At 45.8% G+C, this 25,779-nt stretch overlaps 1 protein-coding gene across 2 annotated transcripts in view; it reads right to left on the bottom strand.

The window, feature by feature from the left end:
- The window catches only part of MTHFD1L (methylenetetrahydrofolate dehydrogenase (NADP+ dependent) 1 like), a 377,119-nt gene that overhangs the window by 196,783 nt on the left and 154,557 nt on the right, over positions 1–25,779 (bottom strand). For both annotated transcript variants that reach the window (XM_077486370.1, XM_077486371.1), the window contains exon 19: positions 2,701–2,769. In XM_077486370.1, the coding sequence (XP_077342496.1) occupies positions 2,701–2,769 (69 nt within the window). The remainder of the gene's footprint in view (positions 1–2,700; positions 2,770–25,779) is intronic.

Raw genomic sequence — 25,779 nt, 5'->3', positions numbered from 1 at the left:
TTTTACTGCTAGGCAAGAGCGCTACCCACTATACCACTGTGCCGCCCTAAACGCATTATTCAGAGAAACATCCAACATTTGGGGTACCTCTAGAGGCTACAAGTTGGCAGGAAGCGGAAATACAGCAGCTGAATGTATCAAACCATGGACCAGAACAACTTAGGGTCCTGGCCAGTCTAAGCATTAAGATGCCATGTTAACATAATGTGACTCCACATACAAAACTGGTGGCACAAAAATTGTTACCACACATCAGGCCCATGATGCAAATATAAAATCTTAGGCCCAAAAGAGACTTGTGCTAAGGTTGTACATTTTAGCCGACACAGATGTCTATCACAGAGAATGTGTATGGCAGGATAAACCCCACAGAACTACTAAGGCTCGTGAGGTCAAATCCCAAGTTGGTGAAGGCATATTACACCAGGTGACAAGTCCTTCATCAAAAAAGCTATTGAGTTTACACTTCCTCCCTCCCAGGTCTGCACTAGTGGGAATGGAGGGCTCTGTAAGAAAAGCAAAGATTAAACTTCTGCCAGCTGAGTTGTTAATAGACTACAGATTGCACCGGGTGTAGGAAAGCAAGCCAAAACACCTGCAAGGCAGTCGCACCCAAGTAACCGTCAAAAATGCAACTCCATATGTAAACCCAGTAGCACCATAATGGTTACTACACATCACACCCAAGATGCAAAGTATAACATTAAACCTTAGGCTTAAAAAGACAGACTTGAGCTAAGGCTGTAAATTTACCACGAGACCGACCTTTCCACTGAGGCTCGAATAAGCAGATCCCAGGTGAAAACAAAGTATACCCGGTAACCAGTCCTCCATCAAGAACTTAAGAGTACACGTCACCCTTCCCAGCTCTCTAGTGGGAATGGAAGGCTTCTGTGAGACAGGTGGAGATTAAAAACTTTTGTCAGCTGAAAATAACAGACTTCAGATTGTACCGTGTGTAGGGAGGTAAAGCAAACACATCTAGGTAACTGATAATAGAAACAAATAGGTCTAATTAATGTGCCCTGTAAGCCTAGAGAAGATTGGGGGAAAAAAAGCTCCTCTCTCAAGCACTACACATGCTAGTATGCAAACCAACTAGTATAGCTAGCATGCAAAAACACTTTCAGCTAAGGAGTAGTGGGGCCAGAAAAACCCCACCCAATCCCCCTTCCAAGGATCTGCTACAGCCCGCCACAGAGGTAGGGGGATCTTGGCACTAATCAGGTTCATTATCCTCCCTGGTAAATAGGGGGGAGCCCAACAGTGCCCCGTCACATTAACTTTAACTTAAGGGGCCCCAAGTGACAAATTACAGGCTAGGGGAAAACCTAGCAGCAAACACAAGTGAAAGTAGGTAGGTACAGCAACCTCCATCGTACCTGTGTAATGCTGGTGCCAAGGGCACCTGTATCCGCCTGAGCTGTAATCTGCATTGGAGCTCAAGATGCAGTATTAGGTCCTCCACCTGTAGCTTCCCGACAGCCTGTGCTTGAGGGAAATGGTATTTAAAAAAGGTACCAGTTAGCCCTTCCCCTACTCCTGCGAGGCTTGGAACCAGAGCCTCCAGCGCCTGGACTTATTTTTTCCCTACAAGTATTACTGTCGTGCATCATCCAAGTGGTCTTGGAGGGCCCTCTTGATGAAAATACTACTAGCTGCTCCCAGTGTAGCCAAGTAGGTAAAGATGTGGGTGGAACAAAAAAGAAAGCCAGAGAACAGAGGCCTCACTCATCCTGGTGATGCATCGCTTCTGTCCGGCGGAAACGCAATAAACTGACCAATTCCAGAGAGGGACTGCTTTTTAAAGTATTTGTGATGCGTTTCCTGTTAATCGGGAGGAGGGGCTTCTCTCATGGGCTGTCCTGGAAGACGACTGTTGAAAGGTCCACTTTCTCCACTCATAGATCACATTTAATTTTATAGACGCTACAGTAGCACTTCTATGAAGTAGAGCATGTAAAGGACTGGCATAGTTGGGCACTCTTGAGGAGAGCCTGGCACAGGTCTGTCAGCTCTATTAACCCCCCTGCAGTACTGGAACATAACGGTGCTAGAGATAGGGAGGAAAGTAATGTCCCTTGTGCTGACTTGAAACAAAGATAAAGCAGTTCTGACACTTTTGTGCAGTTTACAATTACAGTAACTGTCCAGGACTGACACTAAAGGTCACTTTTCTGAGCCTATTCCTTGGTTGTAAATAGCTGTACATGCTCACTGGCTTCTTAAAATTGCCCCATATTTCCTAGATAACTTGGCAAATAGAGTAAATAGCTATTGAGAATGCTTGACTGTATGGGAAAAAAGGATCTCTAGAAACTCTGAAGCAAATTACTGAATGAGAAAAACAGTATAAAGCCACTAAAATCTAAAGAAGTATGACAATTGGTCTAGCAAAATAGTCAAGACCAGGGAGAGACTTCCAAAACCTGAGAGATTTTTGTGTTAACACAATCTCCTGTTTCTCTACAGGATCATGTATGTTTAAAGAGTTCAACACCACCAGCATGCTACCGCAACCCCTGTTCCAAGAAGTTGCTTTGATTGTCTTCTCCATCGATTGCCAAAAACTGTTTTAGGCAAAGTTGTAACAGCAGGGGTTGTGCAAAGACTAGTTTAAGTTTAAATACAGTCTTTGCCGAATCACATAAAAAAATAAAAATAAAACCACACAACAAGCAAACCAATAAGTAAACTCACCTCCAATGTTTGCATCAAGGTTGGCTTTATTGCATCCTTCATCAGTACAGCCAAAGCTCCAGTTATACCCTTAAAACATGGGACAATGAAATGAGGAGTTACCATCATGTTAAAAACACGTCTTATATGGTATATAATATTACAGTACATCATTTTAAATGTAAAGTTATGCCCCAGTGTTAAGCTCCTGTAAATGTCTTGCAGTTATACTAATCTAGTGGCTACAAAGTTACTCAGAACAAGCCCTCAATGTTCTGAAAATTATTCATTAGACATCTATCGTTCTGTTCAAGTGATACTAAACACACACTTTGAAGCGGTGTTCCACCTGCAAATTATTTTTTTTAAAGTCAGCAGCTACAAACGCTGTAGCTGCTGACTTTTAATAAAGGACACTTACCTGTCCAGGGAGCTAGCGATGTCAGCCCCCCTACCCAGACTGATCAGTCCACCAGATCAGGTGCAGGCGCCGCCATTCTAATTAAGGGAAACAGGCAGTGGAGCCTTGCGGCTTCACTGTGTTTCCTACTGCGCATGTGCGTGTCGCTCGACGCTTTGTGAATCGCCGGCTGTCTTCTGGGACACACGTCGCTGAAAAAGAGGATAGGACATCCTGCACCGCGGACCAGATGGATCGGATGTACAGGCTGTTCATTATAAAAAGGTAAGTTAGAAGAAAAAAAAAAAAAGTCAACTAGCCAAAAAAGAGCAGTGGCGAGGTGGTCTTTCATTTAAGACCATCTCTCAAAAATGGGTGGAACTCCGCTTTAATATACATTATCACTTCACCTTCTGTATATGGACAATGACACTAATTATTTTATTAAAAAACAAACATTTAAAGTACCTATTTTTTCTAATCTATATACAGACATCACATGACCCTGCTCTTTCCCAGCCTGTCTGCAGGGAAACAGTGGCAGGTGCAGCTTCTAGTACTCCTCTGTTGGTCACAATCAAAAAAAAAAAAAACACATTTACGGCGAACATACTCCTGTTGAGGATGGAGGTCAGTTACATGTATACACAGTTGTGCTCGTAAGTTTACATACTCTGGCAGAATTTATGATTTCTTGGCCATTTTTCAGAGAATATGAATACAAAAAAACATTTCACTCATGGTTAGTGTTTGGCTGAAGCCATTTATTATCAATTGTGTTTATGCTTTAAATCATAATGGCAATAGAAACTGCCCAAATGACCCTGATCAAAAGTTTACATACCCTGGTGATTTTGGCCTGATAACGCACACAAGTTGACAAAAGGGGGTTTGAATGGCTATTAAAAAGGTAACCATCCTCACCTGTGATCCGTTTGCTTGTAATTTGTGTGTAAAAAAGGTCAATGAGTTTCTGGACTCCTGACCGACCCTTGCATCTGTCATCCAGTGCTGCACTGACATTTCTGGATTCTGAGTCATGGGGAAAGCAAAAGAAGTGTAAAAAGGATCTGCGGCAAAAGGTAGTTGAACAGTATAAAAACAGGAAAGGGAGAAAAAAAAAATGATATCAAAAGGAAGTGAGAATCCCAATCAGCAGTGTTCAAACTCTAATCAAGAAGTGGAAAATTAGGGGTTCTGTTGAAACCAAACCACGGTCAGGTAGACCAACTAAAAATTTCAGCCACAACTGGCAGGAAATCTGTTCAGGATGCAAAGAAAAACCCACAAACAACTTCAGGTGAAATACAGGACCCTCTGAAAAACATGTGGTGTGGCTGTTTCAAGATGCACAATAAGGAGGCACTTGAAGAAAAATGGGCTGCATGGTCGAGCCGCCAGAAGAAAGCCATTACTATGCAAATGCCACAAAGTATCCCGCTTACAATATGCCAAACATCACAGAGACAAGCCCCAAGCTTTCTGTCCCAGTCAATTGGAGTGATGGGACCAAAATGTAGCTTTTTGGCCGGAACCAACAGCACTACATTTGGAGAGGAGTCAACAAGGCTTATGATGAAAGGTATGGAGGTGGATCGCTGATGTTTTGAGGAAGTGTGAGCCACAAAAGGCACAGGGAATTTGGTCAAAATTGTTGGAAAGATGAATTCAGTATATTATCAAAAAATACTGGAGGAACATTTGCATTCATAAGCCAGGAAGCTGTGCATGGGACGTACTTGGACATTCCATCATGACAATGATCCAAAACACAAGGCCAAGTTGACCTGTCATTGGCTACAGCAGAATAAAGTGAAGGTTCTGGAGTGGCCATCTCAGTCTCCTGACCTCAATATCATTGAGCCACTCTGGGGAGATCTCAAATGTGCAGTTCATGCAAGACAGACCAAGAATTTACAGGAACTGGAGGCTTTTTGCCAAGAGGAATGGCCAGCTTTACCATCTGAGAAAATAAAGAGCCTCATCCACAAATACCACAAAAGACTTCAAGCTGTCATTGATGTGAAAGGGTGCAATACACGTTAAGCATTGGGGTATGTAACCTTTTTGATCGGGGTCATTTGGGTAGTTTCTGTAGGGATTATGATTTAAAAAGGGTAAACACAGTTGATTGATAATAAACGGCTTCAGCTAAACACTAACCATGAGTGAAAAAAGTGTCATTCATATTCTCTGAAAAATGGGCAAGAAATCAGGGTAAGTAAACTTATGAGCGCACAACTGATTGAAATGATATTCTATTATACAAATTTATATTTGTGGCAATACCATGATGTGGGCGGATTTCTGCCAGTGACAGGCTGTCACTCCCCACCAAGCCTGCATACTAGAACAAGGAGGTGAAGCCTCCATCAATCTGCATGTAATATCACACCCCTATTGTGTTTAGCTGGTTAGTGGTCTTGGAGGAGGGAGGGAGCAGGCTGTCATTTACCACCGTGTATAGGCCCACATGTGTGACTATAGTCACATGCAGGTCTGCCATGGGGGAGGGGGGAAGTCCATACACATGGAGGGAGCCTGGGCCCTAGCCCAGGTCCATCTTAACACATGGGACAACCTGGGTAATGTCTACGGGCTCCAGGTGCATGAAGGGCCCCTGTAGTCCACCTCCAACCCCCAGGTTCTGCTTCAGTATTTTGCACTAATCTCATGCAGCCACAGGTCATGTAAGCAACTGTGTTCATCAGGTGACCAGCCCTCACTTATCTGGTTTCTATGACTACCTTCAACTACATACCAGCAGCCATGACACTTTACTATGGTTGGTAAATCCGTCAGCTCGAGTCCAGTGAATGCAGTAGAGAGGCTTCAGATGATGGGCTCTGTGGGACAGCTCCGGGAGGATGGCGGGCTTGAGAGGATCAGGGAACTGCAGCACAGTCTGAGTGACTGGTGAGTGTTGGACGGGGCCAAGTGACCAGGAGACTTGATCTAACTAACCACAGGATGGCTCTGAGCTACAAGAAACGGTTCCAGCCATAGATCTCTGAGGGGGGCTGATCACAAAATGCTGAGATCTCAGATTCATTTACAGTAGGAGGATAGTAACAGGGAATGCTGCGATCTCAATCCCCATTCTCTTTCATGTCATCCTAATCCCTCCCCCATAACCTTCCAGGTCTATATGATCCTCCAATACCTTCCATGTCATCCTGATCCCCCGCATCATTGCTTTCCATCTCGTACTAATCCTGCTGTATTATTCCCCCCTTTCTTTACTTATTATCCTGATTTCCCCATATCATCCTTCAATACCTTCCAGGTCTGATTCCCCTGCATAAAGGACTCGGTGGGATGGTCAGGTTCGATATGACAAACAATTTACTAAGCTCTGGAGCAAGTGCACTAGCAGTGCACAGTATATTTGCCTTTAGTAAATCAAATCCTTAGTGTATTTTTTACTGATAATATAGGCTTGATAAACCATTGTGTTAATATGACAAAAGAAATTGCATTTAATTCTGCTTTCAGAAAATGATGTATTGATGTATTATGTACATTTTCAGACTTGAAATGTGCATTTCCTCATGCAACGCAATTTCATAGTTCAATTTAAATGCTACTTTTGTTGCATATTTTGCATGCATAGCTGAGGTGGTCAAAGACCACCTCAGTTAACTTTTTAAGCAATAAAAGCAACTTTTTTTTCTTTCATAAAATTGTTTAAAGCCATACAGACTGTTGAAAGCACCCCACCAGTGTAATATGGTTTCTCCATACATCTCCAATGGCCATTTTGCTGGACAGCTTGACTCCTTACAGGAAGTGGAAAAACAAGCCTACTGGCAGGATCAAGTTATAAAAAAAATCTGAATACATGCATTTCATTTTTATTGTTGCCCATAACTACACTCTAAGGATGCCTGCTTAAATCCCAAGTTAGGCACTTGCTCACGATGATCTAATTATCTAGAGTCAATGAATAATATCTCTCCATCTCTTTATCTATAATTTCTTTTTATTGGATATGCATTTTATAGTAGAGAGAAAAAAAAAATCTATATCTACGCAGCAAGTATCACACTATGAAGTTCGGAGCCGATTGGTTACTATGCACAGCTACACCAGTTTTAGTAAATTCCCCCCTATATGTTATTGCAATGAATTGATTAACTATGTTTAAAACAGAAAGAGCATCAGGAGGCTGCAAATAATTATTTTTTTGGTGGAATATTTTTGCTTTTAGAACTAAATTAATAAAAAGTTGTTAAAAGTATATCTAAAGCCAGAACTTTGTTTTTAGTTTTGGAAACGGAAGGGGATTGTTCAAACCCGTGTCAGTTTTTTTTTTTTGTATTCCATTTCCCTTCACTTACTGTGATAGTGATAGTTAGTGATAGGAGGTGAGAAGTCTACTTAGCAAGTTGTCACTGGAATGAGTACCCTCAATGGATGATTTACACCTTAACTGCTGCTGAAGTGGCAGCAGTAAAATTTTGCTTCCTATCCTAGTGGTTACCAGAACAAAAAGTGGTGGCGAATCTCACTGGTGGAACACAGGCAGCAAAGAAAACTAGCTTTAGATCTTCTTCCATTTTAGAGTGATAGAAAAATGTACTTGTCCCCATGTTAGTAGTCCTAACGAGATGTACTACTAACAAATATGAGAACTGAGACAGCTGCAAGGGATGAAACTTTAAAGATTTAAAATGTTACTACACCCACAACAGGTCACTTTAAATCTTCCCTGGAACATGGTTTTGGGAAAAACGATGGTAGGACAATATCTTCATTCAGATGAAAGCCTGAAACCACTTTTGGCAAAAAGCCTTGACGAGGGCGAAACACCATTCGGTCCTCGTGAATAATCAAATATGGCTCTTTACAAGAAAGAGCAGCCAATTCTGAAACCCTCCTTGCTGAGGATATAGCAACCAAAAATATTAGCTTCCTAGTCAGAAGGACTAAGGGAATACGCTGTAATGGTTCATATGGCTGTTTTTGTAACACTGACAAAAAGAAATTCAAGTCCCAAGGGTTTAAAGGCGATTTAACTGGGGGATCAAAGAATGCGTAGCAAGCGGTCTTTGAAATAAAACCGATAAGGCTGAGACTTGGCCCTTACTAGTACTTGGGGCTATCGTCATCTCTACGCCCAATTGTAGAAAGGCAAGAATTCTGCCTATAATACATCTCCAAGGGTGCCAACCCTTGGATTCACACCAGAAAAAAAACTTAGGTTTTCCAAAATAATATATAGCTCTGGAAACTGGTTTCCTTGCATTGATTAAAGTTGAAATAACGGACCAGGAAAGCGCTCGCTTCTTCAGAATGTAGGGTATTTTAGGGTTTGTAAAGTAGGATGGAATATTGGCCCCTGCGAGAGCAGGACTGGCCTTAGTGGTAGAGGCCAAGGACCCTCCACTGCCATCTTTACGATCTCTGCGTACCATGACCTTCGGGGCCATATTGGTGCTACTAGAATTACCGGCTCTCTTTCCAGCTTGATCCTGCAAAGAAGTCGAGGCAACAACTGAATCAGGGGAAAAGCATAGATCAGTGAAAACTGATCCCGCGGGGTTACCAGTGCATCTGTTCCGTATGCGAGTGGATCCCTTGTTCTGGACACAAAGTTAACCAACTTCATGTTGAAACTCGACGCTAGAATATCTATGTCCAGAGTCCCCCATCTTTGGCAAACAGCCCGAAACACTTTGGGGTGAAGATACCATTCCTCTGGGAATAACTGCTGGCGACTTAGATAGTCCGCCTGCCAATTTTCTACTCCCGGAATGAAAACTGCCAATAGGGATGAGACATTCCTTTCTGCCCAAGTTAGGATATGGTTCACACCTCTGAGCTGAGAGACTCTTGGTGCCCCCTTGGTGATTGATATAGGCCACAGCCGTGGCACTGTCAGATTGAATCCAGACTGGATAATTCTTTAACCTGGAGGTCCACGTTTTCAGAGCCAGATACACTGCCCGAACCTCTAGGATGTTGATGGGAAGGGCTCTTTCGAGTTTTTACCACTGTCCCTGGACAGTCGCCTTCTCTAGTACCGCTCCCCAGCCTGAGGCTGGCATCGGTCGTTACTACTTTCCAGATTATTGGTCTGAAGGATTTCCCTTTTAGCAAATTCTGGCTTCGTAACCACCAACTGAGGCTTTGGGACACTCTTGGGGACAGCTGCATTGGCAGGTCCAAAGCTTGGATCGTCTTGTTTCAAGCAGAGAGGATTACGTTTTGTAACATTCTTGAATGGAACTGGGCATAGGGGACTGCTTCAAATGAAACTACCATCTTTCCTAACAACCCCATGCAAAGGTGAATTGAAGGATTTGTTTTTGACCTGACCATCCATACCAGCTCTCGTATGGAGCTGATCTTTGCTGACGGCAAAAACGCCCTTTTCTGAGCTGTATCTATGATCCGGCCCAAGTAATCCAGCCTTCTTACAGGTTTTAAGGAAGACTTCTCTAGGTTGAGGATCCAACCAAGACTTTCCAGGTAACTGGTTGTAATGTGTACGCTTTGCTTTAATCGAGTCAGCGACTGGTCTAATAAAAATAGATAGTCTAGGTACGCCAACACGGTTATGCCCTGTGCCCTCAACCTGGCTAGAGGTGGGGCCAGTATTTTTGTGAATACCCATGGTGCTGTGGCTAGCCCAAAGAGTAAAGGCCGCAATCTGAAAGTGCCGTTGTTTCACTTCAAATCACAGAAACCTTTGGTGACTGGGAAGAAAAGGGCTATGCAGATATGCTCCCCTTATGTCGATGGGTGCCAGAAGTTCTCCGCCTTGTAGGATGGAGACCACTGACCTGATCGACTCCATATGAAATGAGCGGATTTTCAGGAACCGATTTATATTTTTTAGATCCAGAATGGGCCCGACATCTCCATTCGGTTTTGGTACCGTAAACAGGTTTGAATAGAAACCTAAACCTTGTTCTTCTGTGGGGATCTGTGCGATTACCCCTTGAGTCAATCGGTCTAATGCTTGAAACAGGGATTGTCTTTTCCCTGGATCCTTGGGAATGTTTGATCTCAGAAAATGAGATGGTGGAAACTCCTGAAACTCTAGTTTGCATCCTAGAGTTACTGTGGAGAGAGCCCATCTGTACCGAGTTTCCCTTTGCCAGACTTCTGCGAAATGCAGAAGTCTTCCTCCTACTTTGGTGAGGGGAGACGCCTCTTCATGAAGAGGTCTTAGTATTCTGCTTTGTAGTCTTGCAGCTCCAGGTCTTCCTTTGAGCCTGGGCCTGACCCTGCGATTTTCCTCTGGAGTCTGGTGGTGGAATCAGTCGCCACTGCCTAGAGGCGGATGCACTTGGCGCAGCACAGAAAGTCAGTTTAAATGAAGGACGTTTATACTTTCTTTTAGACTGGCAAAAGTACTCTTTCCACTGGAAATTGTTTTGATGTATTTATCCAAATCATCACCAAATAGTCGCTCCCCATGAAATGGGAAACAAGACAGTAGGTTTATGCAAGGTGTTCCATGTCCGTAAGGATTTGTACTTCAGATTGTGAAGCTGAAACTGCAACTGTTTCCTCCTCGTAATCGGTTTGTTTTTCCCGATCGTTTGAGGGCAATACCTCATGTCCCCACTGTTCCTCTGCTAAAGGGTTTGGAGTGGGAGAGCTTCTTATCCCCTTTAATGGAGGATGCGATTAAAGCCGCTAATCTTCCTTCTAAGCCCTGCAGGGCAGAGGAAAATGCATCTTCAGTCAGGGGCTGAAGTGTGAGAAGCAGTTGCACCACCAATTGCTTCCAATGACAGGCATCTCCGGAGAGGATAACAATGTGGAGGCACGACTGGGGTTCCCAGCTCCTGGGGGTAGTTTTGGTGCCTTAGTAGTAAGCTTTGAAGGCATAACGCAAAGCACAAAAAAAAAAACCCACAACAAACAGAGGCACTTCAAGAATTGTTGTATTTACTTGAATAGTAGGAAAAACAGTAGCAGCATAGAAAAATCTAAATGCCAAATAAGTCTCTTCCTGTACTGCAATGCCTGTGTAAACCCCTCACGTGCACCAGCACTCCTGTGTACTGTGGCAGCCTTGCTTCAGCTGCTCTTATACACTGTTTCTAGAGCATCAGCTTTTAAACTTTTTTCAGGTGTAAGCCTGATTGTTTGTGCGCCGTGTGTTTGCAAGGACGCCGAGTCCGCCCACGGTGCTGACTGCTTAAGCCACGCCCCTTTCCCACCCTCCTTCCTCTGTCAGCCTCGTGTGCGGCGTCTTCAGTCTAAAAAACACACAAGCTGAGAGGTGACTGCAGCTGCGCTGCGGTGTGTCTCCTTCACTTTTGCAGCAATGGCAAGTATTTCTATGCCGTTTTAGCCCCATAGTCACCCCATACCCCCTAACATTACATGTAACCCCCAGCCTCTCAGTTTCCCCTTTGGGGGGAGAGGCGAATGCACTCCAGCTGCTGAGACACACGCTGTTAGCACTTTAAATAGGGTATATACATTTTTACTCCCTCTAGAGGAGTTTTAAGGCATTACAGTATAACTGAAAGAAAAGTCATAGGTGGACTTTGCAGTTCCTATGCTTTCCTCTTACTTTTTCCTCGCTGCAGGATACTGCTGTAAACAGACAGATCCAAACTTCACCCATCACGGCGGGCAGTGTGGTTAAACCTTCAAAGACTGGGGCCCTATTAATAGGGGTACCACTCCTTTGGACCATGTATAGCACCCCTCAGGACATCTTTAGGTTATGTAGCAAGACCACAAAGAGTCCTGGTTCCTAGGGTCCAGCCCTCAAATAGGAGCATTAAAGGCAAAACCTTGTTCTTGTATGCAAGGGTTTTTAAATCCAGCATGGATCCCTCCTGGAGCTCCGCAGAGCACATCTTCACTTGTGCCAACACCTTTAGGCACTGGCGAAAAAACTGAGGTACTCCTGGAAGGAAGAGGGGTTATATGGGGGGGGGGGGGGGGGGGGGAGTCTAAAACTATTGCATTTCCATGTTCTGTGTGAGACCAGATATAGTGAATACAGGGTCCTGGGTTTAGTAACATTTTAAGTGTATTTGCTCATAGATTATATCTAAAAGTTTGTGGAGATATCCACACTGAATGATGTGGTTTGCTCTCATTAAATACTACTTAAACACTTGGCTGATTGCCAATGGTGGCAACATCTTTTTGCCTCTTCAAGTTTTCATGTATAAGCCCAGAATAACTACCGTATATACTCGAGTATAGGCCGACCCGAATATAAGCCGAGGCCCCCAATTTACCACAAAAAAACTGGGAAACTTATTGACTCGTGTATAAGCCGAGGGTGAGACATGCCTGTCCATCCCTGTGTGTCCGTTCATCCCTGTGTGTCCATCCCTGTGTGTCCGTCCATCCCTGTGTGTCCGTCCATCCCTGTGTGTCCGTCCATCCCTGTGTGTCCGTCCATCCCTGTGTGTCCGTCCATCCCTGTGTGTCCGTCCATCCCTGTGTGTGCAGCCTTGTGTGTCCAGCCTACCTGTGTCCCGAGCCTGCGTCCTGAGCCTGCGTCCCGAGCCTGTGTGCTTCTGCCATGCCAGGATCGCCGCTCTTCTCGTCTGACAGACGGCGTCGGCGCCTCGGCGGCCATTCCACTGTTCAAAAGCCGCGCCTCCGTCTGTGATAGGCGGAACACTCAATTTCCCAGCAGTCTGTGTTCCGCCTATCACGGACATCCTCTCATCCTCGTCCGTAGTATGAGGATGAGCGGATGTCCGTGATAGGCGGACCACTGACTGCTGGGAAATTGAGTGTTCCGCCTATCACAGACAGGGAGGCGCGGCTTTTGAATAGTAGAATGGCCACCGTCTGTCTGCTCGACACGCTGATCAGGCAGGCAGACGGCGATGACTCGAGTATAAGCCGAGGGGGGCACTTTCAGCCTCAAAAAAGAGGCTGAAAATCTCGGCTTATACTCGAGTATATACGGTATATTCAAACACTACTGGCAGTATAGTACTAGCTTATGTAAAAAAAAAAAAAAAAAAAAAAAAAAAAAAAAAAGAAGCTACATCTTAAAAACTTTGTTAGCCGTGTTACTAAAGTCCACCTTTCTGAATTACTTCACAGTTTAATTGTGAGTTCAGAAACTTCCAACTCCTGACAAGATGTACATGTGTTAACATTTTGCATGATATGTAGTTACAACTTTTCCTATGGAGTATACCAATCAAACTTAAGTTTCACAGTTTTATTTCCTGAGGAGTACCCTGATCAAAACTGGATATACATTTATTAAGTACTTCAGAAATGCAGCTGCCATATGTGGTCTGAAAAATAGAAAATAAATGGTAACACTTGTTTTCCTGACAAGCGTACTTTTACAGGTTTAGAGCTCTCTTAGACGAGCAGCACTCTGAAAAATGCATCGTGGAACGTTTTTCAAAAGAGCAGAGGCTGCCAACCATTTAGGAGGCAATACTGGCACCTCCCCTGAATGCACTTTTTTTAAGCTTGAATGGGGTCACATTTGGTGGCAGTACTGACTGCTGAATGCAACCTGAATATTTGCCCACATCACTGCGACCACAGCTTTGTGTACCAATGTGGCTACTGGGTGGTTGGGAAGGGTGGTAGGTGGCTCAGGTGTTGACAAGTTGCTGGGGAGGGAAAAAAAAAAACAGACATTTTTACCATCCCCTGGCTGCTTGTGTAAATGAGCCAGCTTGGACCAAACATTTCAGGAAATGTAATATTTTTATGTCACTAATATGCATTTTCATTGGTTAACCACTTGCTTACTGGGCACTTAAACCCCCCTCAGTCCCAGACCAATTTTCAGCTTTCAGCGCTGATGCACTTTGAGTGACAATTACGCGGTCATACAACACTGTACCCAAATGAAATTTTTATCATTTTTTTCCCACAAATAGAGCTTTCTTTTGGTGGTATTTAGTTACAGCTCGGAGTTTTATTTTTTGCTAAACAAACAAAAAAAGATGCAAAAAAAAAAAAAAAATCATGTTTTAATAGTTTGTTATAAAATTTTGCAAACGGGTCATTTTTCTCCTTCATTGAAGTGCGCTGATTAGGCGGCACTGATGGGCTGCATTGGTGGGCACTGATGGGCTGCACCGGTGGGCACTGATGGGCTGCACCGGTGGGCACTGATAGGCACAGATAAGGCGGCACCGATGGGCACAGATGGGCACTGATAGGTACCACAGATAGATGGGACTGATGGGCACTGATAGGTGGCACTGATAGGTGGCTCTGATGGGCGGCACTGCTGGGCACAGATGGGCGGCACTGCTGGGCACAGATGGGCGGCACTGCTGGGCACAGATGGGCGGCACTGCTGGGCACAGATGGGCGGCACTGCTGGGCACAGATGGGCGGCACTGGGGTGCAGCACCTTTGAGGCAGATTGGGTGGCACTGTGGGTGGCACTGTGGGTGGCACTGTGGGCACTATGGGCACTGACGGGGGGCACTTTTGCTTTTATTTTACTTCAGGATGGCACTGCGGGAGGCAGGTGGGCACAGGCAGGTGGCAGGTGGTCCCTTGTATTGATGGCCGTGATCGGGACTGATGTCCCGATCACGGGCGCCGGTGATCGGCTTTTTTTTCTCTCCTCGCGCTGTCAGCGCGAGGAGGAATAATAGCCGATTACCGGCTCCGTTCTATCACATGATCAGCTGTCATTGGCTGACAGCTGATCACGTGATAAGGGGTCGGGATCGACCCCTTACACGGATCGGTGATCAGGCGAGTCTCACGGACTCGCCGATCACAGAGCGCGCCGCGCGCGCCCCTCAGGGGGCGCGCAGGCCGCTCGTAACCGGGACGACGTCAATAGACGTAGTCCCGGAAATGTAGGTCCGCGCTAATGCCGTCATTTGGCAATAGCGCGGATCTGTAGTGGTTAAGAGACTACCCTAGTTTTCTGATGAGGCTGAAGGATTACTGAAGGAACTACCTGATCTATAGAGACAGGACTGACCGCAGTCATGTTTAGACCCCCAAACCCTCAACTGTAGGGAAAGAGACCAAAGCGTACCAGCATAGAATTATAGAATTGCCAAGAGGCCAATAACCCGTGAATTCCCTGCTAAGACAAAAAAACGGAGCAGTACACCAGGTGTGGGCCTTTTTAGGGATGACTTCTATAAATAAATAAAAAAATGTAAAAGTCAGCAGCTACAAACACTGTAGCTGCTGACTTAATAAGCACACTTACCTGTCCAGGGTGCCCACAATGTCGGCCGCCCGAGGCCAATTTGTCCATCGTATCGGGTCCCGGAGCTGCCATTCGAAGTAAGGAAACAGGCAGTGGAGCCTTGCAACTTCACTGCCCGTTTCCTATTGCGCATGCTTAAGTTGCGCTGTTCTTTGTGAACGGCCGCTGTGTTCTGGGACACACACAGTTCCCAGAAAACACCACGCCACCTTCCCCAGAAGACAACATGAGGAGGAGAAGACTGAAGATCACCGCAGTGTAGGAAGTGGCATATCAGGACGATCTAACAATAGCCATTTCTGGCAAGTAAAAAAAAAAAAATTCTATTTTGTTTTCACATTTTTAGGAGCATTTTAATGCAATTATTTTTTTTTTTTTTTTTTTTTTAAGGGTGGCCCTCCGCTTTAAGCTTGACCACCTTAATCGACCGCTAACAGGAGATAACCAACAAAGGAAACCATTGAGGACCAACCTAGCCAGATATTAGATCCCTGAAAAGGGTGCCGACTACAGGGATTCATAAATCTAACTTTACAGGAGGCTCCTTAAGCATGCCAGGAAAGATCACTAGCCTGAAGACCGGAGCCATTGCTCCTGGAAGTAGGTATGCCCAAGTTACCCTGACCATCCAAATCCTTGTCAAAATAGGAAGCAGTTAGAGCTGGCTCTAGTCAACCATGAAGGTCAGGGAGTCCCTGAGGGGCACCATTTACCATGAGGAGATGTTTGTGTCTCTAAGGCAGAAGGCCTTCCTGAGCAAGAGTTGGTACCCAGATGAGGCACAGGTACAGAGCCAGAGTTGCCAAAAGGGTTGAATCAATGGATCCCTAGGTGGTAAGGACCAAGAAAAACTGGGGAAGTTGCAAAGTCCTGTACAGTACAATGTTGAGCCCAGGGTTGGAAGGTCACATTCCAGGCCAGCCTCGCATGTCCAGTCCAATGGGTACGTGGTATAGTTTCCAAGCCTAGGCTGAGGAGATACTGATCTGTACAGCTGCTATGTGGGGTTGGTCCCAGGCAGTGATGTAACAAAAGTCAATAAAATAGGAATCCACAAAATAAAAAAATAAAAATAAAAAAATAAAAAACATGTTCCCTAGAATAGTTGGAGAAAATATGTCCATCCCATTGGACACCCTCAAAAAACTGAGGCATGATGGGTAGAAGTGGAGTTTTAATGGAGGCAGACTTATAGGTGTTTTTTTTTCTATTTTCCACTGTCCAATCCTCCTATAGGCAGCAAGTATAACCCAACTGTGCCCCTCAATGGACAAGACAGACGAGAATTTTTTTCTAAATTACCGTATTTGTTGGCATATAACACGCACATTCATTTTAAGAGGGACGTTTCAGGAAAAAACGTAAATTTTAAATAAGGAACTTTGAAGCAAAATAAGGGCCAGGGCAGCAGCCTCACCACTGCCTTCAGTGCAGCCTGGCCATTGCCCATCTGCAGCCTAGAGAGGATAGGGAGGGGCGGAACAAGTGCCAACAGATTAGAGTGAGAATCTCCTATGATAGACAGAACAGTGGTCCAATGGCGGCCCAGGACTTCCTATTACAGAGGCCGCCAAGTAAACAGAAGATCCTCACTGTATGTAATCTGACGGCGCTTGTCCCGCCCCCCCTTCCCTGTCCCCTCCACGGCAGCTAAAATTTAAGTATTGGCGTGTAACATGCACACGCTATTTGCACCCGATTCTCATGGTGAAAGTGAGTTGTACGCCAATACAGTATTCCAAGCAATAATCAACCAGAAATTCTGACATTTAGGGGAAAAGCACTATAAACGAGATAAAAAAGACATGAACTTTTATGGAATTTTGATTATTTTCTTTCTCAAAAGAGGTTTTGGAGTGCTCACCCCTTAAATTTAATTTATATTAGCCTCCTTAAAACCCAAATTTTATGCAAACTGATGCGCCACATTACCATTAAAAATCTTTTGCACTCTTGACTTACTCTGCAAAAGGTACAGCCCCAAGATGCTCTTAAAGCCTTTACAGTTGTTACAGCATGACTCCTAATAATTTTTTCTCATCTATGCTGTATGAGTCTATGGAAAAAGTATTATACCATTCCTCGGCCTGAATACAGTGTTGGCTTAATCCATAACTCTTCAAAAGGCAGTATGCAGCATTCCAGCATAACCTTTGTTTTTCAATCCACAGTAAATCTCCAGCAATTTGTCATGCCACCAAATGGTAGTAAATAGTTTCTAAAGATATACTTGATACAAAAATGTAAAATGTAAAATGTTCCATAAATATTTTAAGAAGGGGGAATAAAGCCCTGCCCCTCAATCTATTTTTGTTTTAACAGTACAGTATTTTAATCTCAAAGATAAATTTGCCTTCATTATAGTCTAGTCTAAGTTATATCCAACTAGCCGAAAAGTACGGTAGAGGTTTTTTTTTTTGAGAAATAAAGAAAATAAATGTTAATTCCTAGTGGCTACAGGGCCCTAAGTTTTAGAAAACGTTTGGGTAAAGTGAAAGACAGACTGAAGATCCTTCTTTGGGGGTAAATGGAACCAAGAAGTTCAAGGAATAGAAATATGCCACCCCATCTACAGTGCCTTGAAAAAAGTATTCATACCCCTTGGAATTTTCCAAATTTTTGCCATGTTGCACCCAAAAACGCAAATGTATTTTATTGGGATTTTATGTGATAGACCAACACAAAGTAGCACATAATTATTAAGTGGAAGGAAAATGATAAATGGTTTTCAATATATTTTTTTTACAAATATCTGAAAAGTGTGTCGTGCATTTATATTCAACACCCTTTACTTTGATAACCCTAACTAAAATATACTGAAATCAATTGCCTTCAGAAGTCACCTAAATAGTCCTATAGAGTCCACCTATGTGTAATTTAACCTTAGCTCAAATACAGCTGTTCTGTGAAACCCTCACAGGTTGTTGATTTTTTAGAGCATCATGAAGGCCAAGGAGCACACCAGGTAGGTCCAGGATAACATTCTGGAGAAATTTAAAGCAGGGTTAGGTTACAAAAAAATATCCTAAGCTTTGAACATCATGGAGCACTGCTCAATTTATCATCTGAAAAATGGAGTATGGCACAACTGCAAACCTACCAAAACATGGCCATCCACCTAAACTGACAGGCCAGGCAAGGAAAGCATTAATCAGAGAAGCAGCCAAGAGATCCATGGTAACTCTGGAGGATCTGCAGAGATCCACAGCTCAGGTGGGAGAATCTGTCCACAGGACAACCATTAGTTGTGCACTCCACAAATCTGGCCTTTATGGAAGAGTGGCAAAAAGAAAGCCATTGCTGAAAGAAAGTCATAAGATGTCCCATTTGTAGTGTGCTAGAAGCAATGTGGAGGACATGGCAAACATGTGGAAGAAGGTGCTCTGGTCAGAAGAGACAAAAAAAAAAGGATTTTTGTACTCACCGTTAAATCCTTCTCTCTGATGTTCATTGATGGACATAGCACCTTAATCTTGACCTTATGGTTATATCGCCACCTTTAGGAGAGGACTAGGCAGAACACAAAAAACAGCACAGTACCACAGAGGGGGCAGTCCTACTGGCTATAACCCACGCACCCTGCTTCCAGCAGCACAGTTTGTCAAAAAGCAGTACAAATAGGAGGGGTGGGCGCTGTGTCCGTCAATGAACATCAGAGAAAAGGATTTTACAGTGAGTACAAAAATCCCATTTTCTCTTTCGTTTATTGACGGACACAGCACCTTAATCTTGACCTTAGGGACATCCCCAAGCAGTGTCAAAAATGAGGGGTGGGAACAGAAAGAAAATAATCTCCACCCATAACAAAACTACTCAGAGGAGACGCAACTTCAAACGGCCATCTGCAAAACCTTGCGGCCGAAGCACGCATCCGAAGATGCGCCCTACATCGACCTTGTAAAATTTCGTGAGTGGACGGATGACCAAGTCGCCGCCTTAAACACCTGGGAAATGGACGCTTGATGTCGGAATGCCCAGGAGGCACCAACTGCCCTGGTAGAATGTGCGGTGACAGGAAAGGGAGGCGCTCGTCCTCTTATGGCATAAGCCTGAACCCCAATCTGTCTGATCCACCAAGAAATGGTGGCCGACGAGACCGCCAGGCCCTTCTTCGGACCACCCACAGATACAGAGAGTCCGACCTCCAGAACGGAGCCGTAACAGACAGATACACCAGCAGAGCCTGGACCACATCCAAAGAATGTGAAAGCGACTTCCTTGGGATGCAACAGCTGAGGATGGGAGCACAATGTCCTCATTTAGATGAAAGGCCGAAACAACCTTCGGAAGAAAAGAAGGCTGCTGACGCGGCAACGCCTTATTGTGGAGGATCAGGGAGACTTGCATGACAAGGCCGCCAACTCAGAAACCCGCCTTGCAGATGTAATAGCCACTAGAAAGACTACTTTCTGAGAGAGTGTCAATAAGGGGATCTCCCTAATGTTTTCAAATGGCAGTTTCTGAAGCACCGAGAGCTCCAGATTCAAATCCCACGGGGGCAGCGGCGGTCGTACCAGAGGAGCCACATGCCAAATCCCCTGAACAAACGTATGCACCGATGAGCGAGTCAAAGGTCGCTAGAAAAAAAAAAAGACAGCCAAAGCTGACATCTGCCCCTTAATGGTGCTTAACCACTTAAGGACCGCCGCATGGCAATGTACGTCGGCAAAATGGCACCGACAGGCACAAGCACGTACATGTACGTGCTTGCCTTCCAGCGGGTGGGGGGTCAGATTGGACCCCCTCCCGCTGGATGCGGAGGTCCGTTTTGCTTCAGGCGCGATCCGGGATGAGGGGATGCCCGTTGGTTTCTGGCCATCCCCTCTCGATCGCTCCTGGCGAATGAGAAGCTTCCCCCGCCTGTGTAGTGTAAACACAGGCAGGGAGGAAGTGATGTCATTCTCCTGCGAGGAGAGGACATAGTAAGTGTGCACCAACACTACACTGACATGTAGGTACACATAGGCACACAAATACCCCCCCCCCCCCAGTCACAGTGTCACTGATTGCAGTGATCATTTATTTACTGATCACTGCATTTAGTGTCAGTTGTGACAGTAAAAACTGTCAGGGCAGTTAGTGTTAGGTCCAGGGTAGACCCCTACCCCCCCCATAAAGGTTTAACCCCTTGATTGCCCCTAGAGTTAACCCTTTCACCCCCTTTTGCCAGTGTCACTAAGCGATCGTTTTTCTGATCGCTGCATTAGTGTCACTGGTGACGCTGGTTAGCCAGTTAGTTATTTAGGTTCCTCGTCAGGTTTTTATATAGCGTCAGGGACCCCCATATACTACCTAATAAAGATTTTAACCCTCCGATTTCCCCTAGTTAACCCTTTCACCAGTGATCACCGTATAAGTGTTACGGGTGACTCTGGTTAGTTTGCTTTTTATAGCAACTCACCATTTATTACCCAATAAAGGTTTAACCCCCTGATCACCCGGCGGGTGAGATCAATTAAGTTTTAGGGTCAGGGTCTGCGTCGCCCCAGGCAGCACTAGGTTAGTGCCAGTACTGCTAACACCCACGCGCAAAGCATAAACCTCCCGTAGTGGTATAGAATCTGAACAGATCAATATCTGATCTGATCAGATCTATACTAGCGTCCCCAGCAGTTTAGGGTTCCAAAAAAAACACATTGTTAGCGGGATCAGTCCAGATACATGCTAGCACCTGTGTTTTGCCCCTCCGCCCAGCCCACCCAAGTGCAGTATCGATCGATCACTGTCACTTACAAAACACTAAACACATAACTGCAGCGTTCGCGGAGTCAGGCCTGATCCCTGCGATCGCTAACAATTTTTTTTGGTAGTGTTTTATATTTAAATCCTGAAGGCAGTGCTTTGTTTTCGGGGTCCCGTACGAGGCTAGGCTCCCAAAAAGTTCCCCACATGTGGTATCCCCGCATTCAATCACTGCACAAACCAATAAATATACGCTTATTAACATTTTTTTTTACTAAAGACATGTGGCTGAATACATTTTGGCCTAAATGTATGACTAAAATTTAGTTCATTCGATTTTTCTTATAACAAAAAGTAGAAAATATATATATATATATATATATATATATATATATATATATATATATATATATATATATATATATATATATATATATATATATATATATATATATATATATATATATATATATATATATATATATATATATATATATATATATATATATATATATATATATATTTTTTTTTTTTTTAATTTTCAGTCTTTCCTTTTATATCGTAAAAAAATAAATATCGCAGAGGCAATCAAATACCATCAAAAGAAAGCTCTATTTGTGGGAAGAAAAGGATGCAAATTTTGTTTGGGTACAACATTGCATGACCGCGCAATTACCAGTTAAAGCAGTGCAGTGCGAAATTGTAAAAAGACCTCTGGTCCTTAGGCTGACAATTGGTCCGGGTCTGAAGTGGTTTATGCAAGTTTCTGATCCACTCCTCGCTGCAGGAGGAGTGGATCAGAAACGCCAGGATCAGCAAAATCCTGGAAACTGAATATGTACGCAAACGCCACCCCAACTCCTCACACATGGAGATGTAGGCCTTCCAGGTGCGATTTTAAATCCTCTGGGAAGAAGACTTCCCACGCCTTCAGCATAGTGGTAATTACCAAAGCTGACAGTCCTCGGTTCCTCAGCACCTGGCTTTCAACAGCGATGCTGTTAAAACCAGCAATGGTAAAGCAAGATGAAGTATCGGACCCTGCGACAGCAGGCCCTCCCACATCGGCAGCCACCAAGGAACATCCTCCACCATTCGTACTATTTCGGCATACCAATGGAGTCTAGGCCAATCTGGGGCAATCAGAATCACCGGAATCCCCTCAGCCTCCACTCTGTGTGCCAGACGAGGGAGAAGTCCGAGAGGGGGAAAGGCATAAATCAGCCGATAATGCCCCCATGGGGCCACCAAAGCAACCGACGCGTCCGCCCAGGGGTCTTTTGACCTGGCCACAAAACTCTGCATCTTCTGATTGAACCGAGAGGCTAGGAGATCCATATCCGGCATGCCCCACCTTAGGCAAAGGAGCTGAAACACATCCGGATGCAGTGACCATTCTCCCTGGTCCAACAGCTGATGACTGAGGTAGTCCGCCTGCCAGTTTTCTATGCCCAGAATGTATACGGCTGACAGAGCCGGCACACGCCACTCTGCCCACTGTAGGATGTGAGAGACCTCCATCGCTGCAGCGGAGCTCCTTGTCCCTCCTTGATTGACATACACCACCACCATGGCGTTGTCCAACTGGATCTTGACCGGACGCCCCGTCAGCCTCTGTGACCATGTGGAGAGGCACCGCCTGAGCGCACGAAGCTCCAGCACATAGATCGGCAGGCAGGATTCTTCCTGCGTCCAGTGACCCTGGGCCAGCTGGATGTCCCAAACTCCTCCCCAGCCAGACAGGCTGGTGTCCCTTGTGATCACTATCCAATAAAGAGGAAGGAACGACATCCCGGACCGAAGGGCCGGAGACCTCAGCCACCAGAGAAGCGAAGCCCTGACTAGCTGACTCACCCAAATTTGACAATTCAGGGATGTCGGAGATTTGTCCCATTTGGACAGGATCTCTTTCTACAAGACTCGTGTGGGTAATTGAGCATACGGTACCGCCTCAAAAGTGGCTACTATGAGACCCAGAACTCGCATGCAAAAACGCAGTGACGACCACCTGCGGGACATCAATAACTGCACTGTGGATTGAAGAATCTACAGCTTGTTTGAAGGGAGAAAGACTCTTGCCTCTGAGGAGTCAAGAATCAACCCCAAGTACTTCAGGCGCTGAATTGGCACCAACACTGACTTCTGGAGGTTCAACACCCAACCAAACTCCCAGAGAGAGTGTATGGTGATAGCCACATCCTCTTATTTCTGAGGCAGAAGCTGCTCTCAGGAGGAGGTCGTCCAGGTAACCCGCAATCCCTCGTTGTCTCAGCAACACCAGAATTGGAGCCAGCACCTTGGTAAAAACCCTTGGCGCCGTTGTTAGGCCAAAGGGGAGAGCTACAAATTGGTAGTGCTCGTCCCCGACCACAAAACGCAGAAGCTTCTGGTGTCTGACGCATATGGGGACATGCAAGTATGCATCCTTGATGTCCAAAGACGCCAAGAAATCCCCATGACATGCAGCGACCATGGAACGAACAGATTTCATCCTGAACCTCCGCACCTTCACAAAGCAATTGAGGGCCTCGAGATCCAGGACCGGACGGACCTTACCTTCTTCGGGACTACAAATAGATTGGAGTAGAATCCCTGAAACCTGACAGACACTATAACCCCACGCAGTAGTAAGTCCTGTACTGCCCCAAACAGGGCCTCCCCACGAGCCGGAAGATGATGAAGGTTGGAGGGAAAAAAAATAAAAAATCTGTCTGGCGGACAAGAAACAAACTAACTATCTTGTAGCCTGACAAAACCAGTTCGCAGACCCACTGGTCAGAAAGGACAGAGGTCCACCGGACTGCAAACTCCCGAAGGCGACCCCTAATCGGGTGGGGGTGAACCTTCATGTGGCAGCTGATTTTCTCGCAGGTCTGTTCGGCTTGCGAAAACAGGGACACTTTTGTCCCTCGGCGGGCACCTTATCGGGCTGGGAGCCTGCCGACTCGGGCGGACGAAAAAATCTGCTTCTGAGCAGAAAAAGAGGGCCCTTACCTACGGCGTGGCTCCTTACTCTTTCTGGACTGTGGGAGCAAAGTACTCTCTCCCCCCTCCCCCCCAGTAACATTCTTAATAAGGTCATCTGAGGCTCCAAATAGCCTCTCATCTTGAAAGGGCAAATCCGCCAGCCCTTTCTTAGATGCCTGGTCCACAGACCAGCATTTAAGCCAAATCAAGCGAACGCAGCACCACTGCTGATACCGAGGCTCAAGAAAGCAAAGGGACCGTATCCAGGGCCACATCACAGACAGACATACTAAGGCTGTGCACCAACTGGTCTGCCAGTTCCACACAGACTGGGGAAACCTGTTCCCCAACTCGCAGTGCAACAACTTAGTCCATTCAGTAAGCGTTTGTGACACCAGAGCCATGGCCAACACCGTCCGCAATGCTGACCCCACCACCGTAAACATAGACCGGGCAACTGCCTCGGCTCTTCCATCAGCAGGGTCCTTGAAAGAGGGGGACCCTTTCACCGGAATCGTGGTCACTTTATTTAACCTAGATAGCGGGGTCAACAACCAGAGGAGATGTCAATTTTTCAGGAAACTCTCCTCAAAGGGCTAACGCATCGCCATTCGTCTCGGGACTGAATAGGCCAGCTGCGGGCTTTCCCACTCCTTGTAAATAAACTTATAAAAATAAGTTAAATAAGGAAACACCTTAGCAGTGCGGGCCAGCTTGTGGGACCCAAAAGGGACCGACGCCTCTGTAGATGCCCTTGCCATATCCTCGATCTTTAAGGTATCCTGCACTGCTGTGATAATTGCTCCTACTAGTCTGAATCAGAGCTTTCCCAGAAGACGGGAGGGGGGGCATTTCTTTACCCCCTTGCACCCACACACCGCCCGTGCACCGCTTCTACCCTGGCAACAAATGATTCCAGGACCACCGACAGAGCGTCCATAGGCACCGTAGGTGCAGGGGGAACCGTTGCTATAAAAGGGGTGTCTGGAGAAGAAGTGCCAGCCTCTGGCGCCATGCTGACCTACTCTTGCCTGTCACCCTTAGGGACCCAAGGCAAGCAACAAAATGCCCACCCTCCTAGTGGCCACAGACTAAGGGCCCCCCCCCACAGGACTCACCATCATGGCCCAGGTGATGCGCTGTGCTGCCGCTGTCCGCTCTCCCCGCCACAAGGCGTTCCAGGTTTAACCAGCCGCCCAGCGCTAGGGTATAACAGACCCATGGCTACCAGAAAATGGCTGCCTCAGCAAAAGCGCCAAAAAACGCCAGGAAAATGGCCACGGCTACAGGAAAATGGCTGCGATTCCCGCTGTGACCATTCCCCCCACATGGCCGCACAAACACCCAAAAAAGCAACAAGCGAAGGGCTAAAACGAGCAGACCACCAACCGCCCAGCGCAGCCCCCTGCCAAGACCCAGAGACCACCTAGAGGACCCCCGGCCAGGTACGTGCACTGCAAAGCCTACACAGGGACAGAGGAAAGAGACCCCCTAATCAACCTCCCAGGGAATGCCAAGCTGCTCATCCTCCTTAAACAGGTGAAACCCTACTTGCTCCTCCTGCAGGGACTGCTGGATGCACTCCACAGACATACTCATCAACCGAGCAGTAAGGGGTGGCTGTCGGCACAGCACAATGACTTGGACAGCAGTAGACCGGTCATATGTGTGCCCCGGAGCATATAGCTCACCGGCCGCCCCTGGACCAGAATGGGGCCTGTTGCAGCTGACCCAGCGCGTACCTAAGGTCTGGCACACGCTTGATGGCCAGGCTGGGGGAAGACTACCAGGATCTATATTATCCAGCCTGTCACCCAGCCCCGGCTATTGATTGTCGATCACAGGAATCAAAAACAGCAGAAAAAAAAAAAAATCCAAGGACCATTGCATGAGA

This window comes from Lithobates pipiens, unplaced genomic scaffold (genome assembly GCF_037356315.1).
Source record: "Lithobates pipiens isolate NorthernLeopardFrog02 unplaced genomic scaffold, aLitPip1_a1.2 Scaffold_18, whole genome shotgun sequence".
Lineage (NCBI taxonomy): Eukaryota > Metazoa > Chordata > Amphibia > Anura > Ranidae > Lithobates > Lithobates pipiens.
The sequence above is the reverse complement of the archived record's forward strand: the minus strand, read 5'-3'. Positions and strand labels throughout refer to the sequence as shown.